The sequence below is a fragment of the Protomyctophum bolini genome, assembly GCF_963924005.1.
Source record: "Protomyctophum bolini genome assembly, chromosome: 4".
Classification (NCBI taxonomy): Eukaryota; Metazoa; Chordata; class Actinopteri; order Myctophiformes; family Myctophidae; genus Protomyctophum; species Protomyctophum bolini.
The window spans coordinates 10,548,283-10,558,593 of record NC_137865.1 but is presented as its reverse complement, the minus strand read 5'-3'; the positions used below and the strand labels follow the sequence as shown (position 1 = coordinate 10,558,593).

The following is a 10,311-nucleotide window of genomic DNA, read 5'->3' as shown; positions in this document are numbered from 1 at the left end:
ATGTGTGCAGGTGACCCTGGTTCAAATCTGGGGTATAACAGGAAAGTTAGGGTACATAATGCTTGTAAATGAATGCCCTACTTGATCACACTATAGCGTCACACAAAAGCATTAAAAGTAGAAGATCCACAAGCTCGGAGCTTGAGCTTGTAGATCTACTTCTTTTGATACTTTTGAATATGAATCCTGAAAAGTATCCGAGGCCCATGTCATTTTTAACAGAATACTGGAGCCCACAGCAGGTGGGCCTAGTATAGTTTAGCCCACCCTGCACATATAGTATTTGTCACTGGTATTTTGTATTTTATATTGATACAATTTGGGGGCTATGTGTATGTTCTATTGTTCTTTGGGTAGATTCTTGGCCATCCTTCATACGCTATAATGAAACTGATCATTACAGATAGAATTGGAGGTGACAGCATGATGGTTTCTTAACATTGCTGGCGATGGTGAGAACAAATCTCTACCCTACCGAGTGGAAGTACGTCGGCCATGTTGGTGAAAGGCTTCCATTATTGGATTTTTTTTCCATAAAAACAGTCTCAAGACTCAAATACACACAAATTCTTACTGTAACATCATTCACTATGTACTTAACCATTTAAAATCCATAATCCACAATTCCATAATTCCAGTCCATAATTGAGCATGTCAATATATCCGGAAATGGATAGTCGATCTACAAGGACAGTAGATAGCTTTCACCACATGACACCACTGTGCTATAAAATAGCACATAAGGGGTTAAAGTAACTGTTATGATGTTGGCCCACATAGAACTGGTAGATGGGTCTTATCTGGGGAACATTTTAGTGATGTATGATTGGTATGGTTGATTTTTTTTGTTTGTTTTCGAATTGCTGAACATACTGAAATGCATAATTGTATAAACATTTTTTGTACATGATTCGTTTTTACAGACACAAATACATAATGCATCGTTTTGAATGCCAAGCGCAAACTTCCAGAGACAGTATGGATTGTGCTTCATTTCTTATCGGACAATCATTAAAAATAATCTTAATTTAAATAAATCAAAGTTTCCTGCTGTATCATTACTTACTTTGTCATACTCATTTGTTCCCACTATTACAGAAATGGTTTTCCATATAAATGCATTGTTTAAAGTCATGCTGTGGAATTTTCCTTTTAGTAGTGTTTTTGGCGACACGGTCACCACTCGTGATTTGTGATTACAGAATTTGTCTATACGGAAGTACTGCTCAAAAAGGAATGCTGCAGAGTCCTATAGCCTTAGAGTATATATGATATATTAATATATACTCTAAGGTCCTAGCACATAAGGATATTTTGGACCACAACGACCTCATCCGGGACAACGCTCCACAGGTCCGAGACTCTTCTGGGTCCCAAACTCTTCCAATCTTCCACCGTAGTCTGAAGAGTGAAGAAAGACTCACCTCTTCAGACTCCACTTTAGCCCGTAGTACTTGCCGTAGAACTCGACGACCTTGCAGGCTTATGCAAAGGCTAAAGTTTAGATAGCGTGTTACAGTATAGTGTTCATAGTTTCAATGGCTATTCTAATGTTACTTAGACTGATGATATGTTCTTGGTTTATTTATGATCCTAGATTACTATTTCTATGCATCTATACCTTGTGTTGTTCTTGCCTACTGTAAATCACTCTGGATTAAGAGCGTCAGCTAAATGTCTAAATTGTAAATTGTAACGACAAGTTGTCAGGAACTGTTTTTATTAACGTTAAAATACATAAATAAATACCTTTCCCGGTACATTTCTGGTGACCACGTCATTTTGGCACGAGTCTTGTGTGCAGTGAAAAATATACCAGCGAAAAAGTATGTCAAAAGTAATGTTGACATTGACAGAAAAACTGTGTTTCCCATGATTAAGCACTTGATGTCCCTAGCTCCCTACTCCCTATTCTGGTGTGTACAGTTTGCGAATACAGATTATCTACTCTTGCAGATTGGCTATTTTCGGTGAAGTATAGACCCCTGTGGGGCTCCAATGAAGTATAGGGTTTTAAGTGGATACATTCAACTGGAATCCAGTCAAAGTGTTCCAGTCAGATCCAGCTTGATGGCTTTGTACAAACTGACAAAGGACTCTGCCCATATGTCCCTCTGGTGGCCAGCGGTGGAATTGACCACTCGCTGGGCTGTGTAGACCATGGTCAACAGGGTGCGTTCAAAATCCCCCTGGCGCAGTTGTCCAGCGTGATGCGACAGGTCTGCGGTAAGCCTGCGCACGGCGGTCAGTTTCCTGGGCAACGTGTCCTCGCAGATGGCCTCCAACTTCCTGGTTTGTCGGAGAGACGCCAGTTCAGCGTCACTCACCGAGAAGCTCCCGGCGTCCTCTCCAATCTGTAGGCCCGACAGCAACATCTACACGAGGGAAGAACGTAAGAAACACACACCCATGTGGTGGACAAAGTGCTCAGGTTTGTGGAGTGTGTAGTGGAGTATTGAACATGAGCACCACTCAAAACACCAACTGAGTATAGGCCTTCATGCCTACCGTTTGAAACGTGCTTGGGAAAAGGGCCCCGTGCGTTCCTTTTTTTCTCACCTCAAACAACAGATTGATGTCATCTATGGAGTTGTGAAAGGTTGGATTCAGCACGGTTGCCAGACCTCTCTTTATCCTCATGGATGGAAACAATGCTAATAGAGAGAGGGGGACAGGGGGTCAAGAAGGTCAAATATCATGGTCATAAATCATAATGGAGACCAGATGGGTGAATATCATGAGACGTCACACTCACAGCAATGATCAATAATTATAGGGAAGAGGGATCGTTAACTTTTGGGTGGAAAGTATAGGCTAAAAGGTGAAGGTGAAGGTCACAATGATAATGTCAAGAACAGACATATACAGTAGGATAACAGATGGAGTTAGTATAGGCCTATAGGGCTTGAAACACGTGTACTTTCATTTGAACTACACCGTAAAAGCTTTACTAATATACAGTGATGATCAGACGTTTGGCATTATAGGGAAAAAAAAGTTTAAACCGAAAAACGAAAAATACCCTAGTATAGAGCCCTGAGGGACTCTGACATACTGTATACTGACAAAGCATTTCAGGACTGTGCAAGACGTTTTGATAAGCAGGAAGGATGAGAAGGGATACATGATGAAGAGGTACTGTATAGCTATTCAGTGTCAGAACTTCCAAAATCCAAAATGTCCAAAATGCTACTGTTTTCACTTACTGTCCCGTAACTTCTCTAATCTCTACAAGACGTCCTTCACCTCCTCTCACAAAGCCGTGCCAGGGCTTTTATTGCATTGTATTTTATTATGCAAGTGCGTTGAATCTGGATCTTATTAAACAGCATGTTTCTTGTCTGTGCCAACTAGTGGGAAGGATGTCCAAATGTTATAGAAGAAAGACAGACAGACAGACAGACAGACAGACAGGCAGGCAGGCAGGCAGGCAGGCAGGCAGGCAGGCAGGCATGCAGGCAGGCAGGCAGGCAGGCAGGCAGGCAGGCAGGCAGGCAGACAGACAACTACATATGCCTATTGCAGTTTTATTTGGGTGGTGCGGATGGATAAAGGTCATGGGATCACCAAAAATCAGTTGGGTTCATCATCTGTGACGGACCCGGTGCGTGCGTGCGTGCGCGTTTCTACGGATGTTTGCCCCAGAATACGGATGCTATAGGGTACTGTATGATTACAGTACATCTGTCTCCTGGAGCCTGGAATCCAGATGAAAACCACAACATGCGTCCAGAAATCCACTTTTAATTGAAAGTTGTCCAAATCGCAGTTAAGTTTAGAATCAAAGGTCTACTGTATCTCCTTCAAGGTTCAGTGTGATCTTCAATCACGTGCTCATACTATACAGCTGGAGGCAGGGAATTTATTATACTCCAAGATTTCCTCAACGCTGAAAATAGATAATAGAAAATAGAAAAATAAACCAAACCTTACTTAGTTTGCACTCCCAAATGTATCCATAGCGATATATGCCTATATTACAATATTCACCGATCATTCATTATCAATGCCATCTCCCACAGATATTATATCTGTAGGAAATGAATAAAGGATAATCAATTTCAGTCATAATGACATGACGAGCGGTCGAGCTCCAAAAGGGCATGGTCTTTGGCATACCACTCTACAAAAAGTGGTATATACCACCAAAATATAATGGTTCCAAAATACTCAAGTAGTACGGAATGTGCAATCAATAATGAAGTAGCTATCTTACACTGAAGCTACTTTGGATGCCAATAATTTTGTACTTTTACTCAAGTACATTTTAGATTCCAGACTTTGCAACAGAGTAGGCCTATTTCTATATTGCAGTATTGATACTTTTACTCACACTCACACTTGTGTGAAGTGAGGGGCGCTCTTATCATTCCGTGCTCAGCCAATCAAATCATCACAAAATGTCATTCAGCCAATCACATTTGCCATCCTCACATCCGTCTTCAATGTTTGTGTAACAGTAGTACACACATTTGTCTTCAATGTTTGTATTTACAAACCTTTGTCTTCAATGTTTGTGTTTTAATACACACTTTTGTCTTCAATGTTTGTGTTTACACAAACACTCAAAGCTCAACATAGGAGGGGCTAGCATCCCTCAAAGATGTGAGTACATTTCCCACCACTGCTGAAAAGCTATATACTGATACTATAATTAAAAGTAAAGTAGTTGAAGCGACCCATACTGGGAAATGTAACGTTAAGCTAGTAGATTGGCTCCTGAAAGCTCAGCTACTGCCCAGCATGTATAATTTGATCGTTACATCTAAAACAAAACACCTGCCGTCTCCGAGGCTACTAAATGCATCCAGCTTCAAGCTGGGTGCTACAATAATACAACCAAAAACAAAATAAAACACCCCACCTCTTCATCAACTGAAATGTCCTGGCTTGGTTTAGAAGTTCTGATATATTTCTGCTACAGTATGCTTCTCATTCTTTGGAGGAACATCCGTTTCCTGAATCCCATGAATGTTGGACCTTGGCTACCATGTTCATATTGGAACCATGTGTAGATGACATGTGTGAGACAAATTGGTAGCAGAGAGACTCAGACTGAAGTGTCTAACTTCAAACAGTGTTAATATATACTGTACAAGACTTAAAGACTGTAGTGTAGTGTTATGGTGAACCAATTACCCAGTAGCAAACCAACACTTGTATTGGTCAGCTTAATGGGAGTTTCAAAGACACTGGAATTCAAGTCTTCTACAGCACATGAGGTTCACGACTGAAGCTCTATTCTATTCTATTCTATTCTATTCTATTCTATTATTCTTCAAATACCAGAAGAAAGGTATTTTCAAGAGATGAAAAAAAAGAAAAACAGATTGGGCTGTATAGCTGCCTGGGAAACAGAAGGTCCCTGGTTCTAGTAGTTGCACGCACGTAAAATATTTATGTATGCCCAGCCAGAATAAGAATGATTCTACCCAACTTTCCTAGTTGAGTAGTTTTAAAACTGAAATTTAATATAATTCGACATACCTGATTCATACACATACATATAACATACATACATATAACATCTTATTTGCTAAAGAGAATGTGATGGGTCGTAGTAGTACAGTATAGCTTAAAGTAAGTCCATCCTTGCACATTGCAGTTGGTGACAATGCAGTGTTTGTGTGTGTTGAATTCACAGTGCTGGGCTGTGACACATCTAAGGTGACCACCATCAACATAATGAGCTCATTCATTCCATTTGTTTCTATATAGTCACACTCACTTTTTTCCAAGTTCACTCCCCTAAATTTGGAACAGAAATATGGATAAAAATAGCTTCTCTTTGGGCTCAATATGGCAGCACATGCAGCGGTGTGACTCACAACATCAACAACACACAGTCACACAGTTAATATAACTCAGATAGTGTACAAACGGAACCAATTGGATTTCCATTTGGTTCATTGGTCCATTTGGCTCCACTTGTACACTCTGAGTTAAATTAACACTATATGAATTTAGCTGTACGTTTTTAACTGGCACTATTTGTTCTATGTTATAAATTGAATTTCAACAGTTAAACTTTAAATATTTAATAAAAACACATAATCCAACATGCAATATATGCCAATAATACTTCCACAATAAAAATCTGTTGTCAAAAACAAACAAACTCTAAGCCCTATGCAGCTCTAATGTTACAGTCAGGGTTAGCCGCAATTTGCAACTCTAGATTTTTTTACAATTGGCTGAATCTAGAGTTGCAATAACCTCCATCGACTTCCTATGCATTGTTTTGGTTTTGCATTGGTTTGTGACCTCCTGGTCTTAAATTACGTTAAACTCACCAACACTGCAGCTGTAGTCCAAGCTTGAATTATCCTCTTTCGATCTGGTGTCGCTTGTTTATCATAAAAGTCCCCCGTAAAGATGTTATGAGCTACTTTCTGTCCAAAATATTCCAAGAGTGACAATATCGAGCCGCCATTTTGATTTTTGCAACGTGCCATAAAACAAGATGTGAGGGGGAGCGCTTGTTTAATAGAATCTTACCTGCGCAGGTAAGACACCCAAAGAAGAGGCCGACGCCCTAGGGAGGGAGGGACGCTATTAAACAAGCACTCCCCCTCACATCTTGTTTTATGGCACGTTGCAAAAATCAAAATGGCAGCTCGATATTGTCACTCTTGGAATATTTTGGACAGAAAGTAGCTCATAACATCTTTACGGGGGACTTTTATGATAAACAAGCGACACCAGATCGAAAGAGGATAATTCAAGCTTGGACTACAGCTGCAATGTTGGTGAGTTTAACGTAATTTAAGACCAGGAGGTCACAAACCAATGCAAAACCAAAACAATGCATAGGAAGTCGATGGAGGTTATTGCAACTCTAGATTTCAACCAATTGTAAAAAAAATCTAGAGTTGCAAATTGCGGCTAAGTCAGGGTTATAGATTAACACAGCAATCACCAGATTCACCACACTGTGAAGAAGAACATACACTCCAACATTGTAACAACATCTACAGTTCTCTTTATGTTCTATCCAACATTGAAAGGTTTTTCAGCTGGTTTAGCTGCAGGGTCTAACTAACCTTTCCTCCGGCACTGGTGGGCGCTGCCCATGTGGAGCACGAAGCAGCAGCAGAGCAGAGAAAGCGTGATGGTTCTGCAGGTCGTCATGCTGGTCCAGTCGAAGTGTCTCTCAGCTGGACAGAGGCAAAGATCACTGTCCCCTGCAGGCCTCTATCTATATGTGCTCTGGTCCATGTGTACCATGTTATACTGCTCACCAGAGCACTGCACGTTCCATCTGCTTCCTTCAGGGTGTCACATGCCTCGGTCTATACTCTACTGTGCTGTTGTACCTCCATCACCTCCCTGTTTAAGAACAATCTGCTGGACAGTCTTCTGCCAGGTCTCGCTGTTAACGCCCTTTCCCTAGCGCTCTCTTTCTCTCTCGCTCTCTCTCTCTCTCTCCCCTGCCAGCTGAAATTTGGCCAGTTAGTGTTTCCAGCTGGTAGTCATCATTCATCAGGTTTAAAGACCCACCTCTGTAAATCACTCTGTTAATCCCAGTAACAGGTGTGTAAGCAACTGTCACACATCACCATCATCATCATCATTGAAATAATATAATAGTTATTTGGTAACTACTCTGGGGTATGTTTGCCACTGTATTTTTGCATGTGTAAATTGTCCTCTGCATTTACCTGTAACTATAACAACATTAGGAGCATGTGAGTGCTATTATTACAGCGCTCGGGGAGCAGTTAGGGGTTAAAAGTGTCTTGCTCAGGCAGGGACACTTGGACACAGCAGCAGTAGTTGTCTAATGTCCAGTTGTCCAAAATCATTATATACCCAGGGTTGTGTAAGTCATGGAACTGAGGATGCTGCATTTTTGGAAGACGGTTACAGGCAAACCTTATGAAATTTAGCAGTTTCACAATCCTAATAAAATTATTAATACCAGTCGCCCTGAGTACCAAGACGCCCTGAGGGGGAGGCATACTTTGGTTCAACATATCATTGGTTCGAAGGAGCATTGGTCTGACTGGATTAAGGTTGGTGAGGGGTGCGTTAAGTCGACCGGATTAAGGTTGGTTAGGTTAGGTTTAGGTGTGCTGCCCCGTGGGAGGTTAGGGTGACAGTTTGAGAAAGGTTGTCGTTATCGGACCAATGGTATGTCGGACAAAACTCATTCACCCCCTGAGGGCCCTAAAGGGCGAGGTCGCGTGCATGCATCCGCCTTGGTGACTGCAGGGCGAGTGCTGGCACTTTGGCATGGGGGACATGGAATGAATTCTGTACTGGCCATGGCTCCATATATGCAGATCTGTAGTGTTGGACCGATAAGCGGCTGGAAATGAGCACAGAGTCAGGAGGTAAAATGCAGCCACACCGTGGTTTATTCCCAAAAGAAGGTTACAGCATGGGAAATGGCATGACACACGCAGCAAACAAATAGGGCATGTTGGTATGCAGCTCCACCATGCCCTCTCACTGAATCTAACACTGAGTTGGTGTGTGCTTCCTGGCAGCCTTTTATAGGCAGCTGAAACAATCAGTGCAGACTCTACCATATTACCGGTCAAACATGCAACACTTCTGAACCCCACATAACCCACATCACATGAGCCCATAAATCTATATCACTACACCGGTAAGTAAATATCAATTATGCCCACTATTGCAAGATAAACCACATATCCCATTATCATCAGCAGCTCCAATGCATAACTCAAACACCCCCTGGCCATTTCACTGTGGTCCAGTCCAGACCAATATATGGTGCTCTGGTAGCCTGGCCTGGGGACTCTTTTGCCCGAACACACTGGAACAGACAGAACAGAAGCAGTAAGTATTCAATTACCCATAACACAGTCTCATATTACATATTGTACTTATTGCCCTGACACATATTGCATTCTTAACTGTATTGCACTTGCCCATCATGACCAAACATCCCTCTGTTTCCCCCAGGTGATACTGTCCAATGCTGAGTGGCCATCCTGCCGGATAGGAAACAACTCCCATGTTCATAATACTTTCAATAAACCAGTTCAACTCATGACTTTTCCTTTGTGTGCAAATACAACTGACTAAAGTACATATGCTGTGCAAATATAAATACTTCAATCAAACACTGGTACAATATGTGTGCAAAATAAGCATAAATGTGCCGAATATAACGGAGGACCACTTCGTTACAAGATCTATGATCATTATTTAATTATTTTTATCCGCTGGCCTTGAAATATTTGTGTGTGTGTATATATATATATATATATATATATAGCACAACACAGGCCTAAGTTACAAGCCATTTAGTGTCTTTATTGGTTACAATATGTATGTTTTTTACGTAAAACATTTTGCATCTGTAAATTATATTTTGTTTTTGCTCTTTGCTAACAAAATGCTTTGAGGGCAAAATGCATTCTAATACTGAGTTTATGGTTAGAATGCTAATGGACACCTAACAAAAGTATTCCAGTTTTATGAGAGCCATGTTTATGTATTTGGTCGTAGTTAGTAATAGCCCCACCAACAGCAGTGTCCATTAGAGGAGTGCAACGTGTGCACCAGTGCCAAGATCACCCCAGGGAACCCACACAGTTACACTCCTTTGCAAGGTCGATGTGGAAGGTTCACACTACAAATGCACAATCCCCACTGAGTATTTTTTTGTTTGTTTTTCACAGCTAAAGACCTGGAGAGAAAACAGATGCAGGGACCACAAAGAAAGCCTCTGTTCTGTTCAGTGGTTGGCAGCATCATGCCTCTCCAAAGGGGTGAACTGCGAAGATAGGTTAAGAGTGGTGAAAACTGAAAACAAATCAAATTACTGTAGTGTTGGTCCACTGGTTCTCAACATGGGGTCCAGGGACCACCACAGGCCCAAGGTTGTGGCCTCCTGGTGGCGCTATAATAGGCCAATGTGAAATGGGTGCCATTTGTTCTTACGCCTTTGATGGCAATTGGATGATTTGAGGCATTTTGTTCCAAAAAATTGTTTTGCAAAAATCCACCTGTTGGTGGTGCTATAACAGGCCAATTTGAAAAGGGTGGGATATATTCCTCAGCCTAGTAGGACAGTCTGTGAAAGATTTCACGTAAATTGCACGCTGCGTTCATGATTTGAGGCTTTTTGTTTTAAAAGGGCCAATCCTAAAAAAGAAATGTTTTCAAAAGTCGGCCTCCTGGTGGCACTATAACAGGCCGTTCTGGAAACTTTGGGGCAGAGGTTCATTGTTGCCATCCAGGGAGTGTGTGTGCAAAATTTGGCATCGACTGGGTTAACGGTGCCGGAGATTAGCTGTACACAGACGGATGTACACACGGACGGACGGACGGACG

General features: G+C 41.5%; 1 protein-coding gene across 1 annotated transcript; it reads right to left on the bottom strand.

Moving 5' to 3' along the window:
- Positions 1 to 147: 147 nt before the first annotated feature.
- Positions 148 to 7,321, bottom strand: LOC308313986 (protein FAM180A-like). The gene is made up of 3 exons (XM_080761337.1): positions 7,044 to 7,321; positions 2,560 to 2,654; positions 148 to 2,375 (listed from the first exon to the last, which is right to left on the bottom strand). The coding sequence occupies exons 1-3, from the start codon at positions 7,129 to 7,131 to the stop codon at positions 2,043 to 2,045; spliced, it is 516 nt and encodes a 171-aa protein (XP_080617463.1). The 5' UTR covers positions 7,132 to 7,321; the 3' UTR covers positions 148 to 2,042.
- Between the last annotated feature and the right edge of the window lie 2,990 nt (positions 7,322 to 10,311).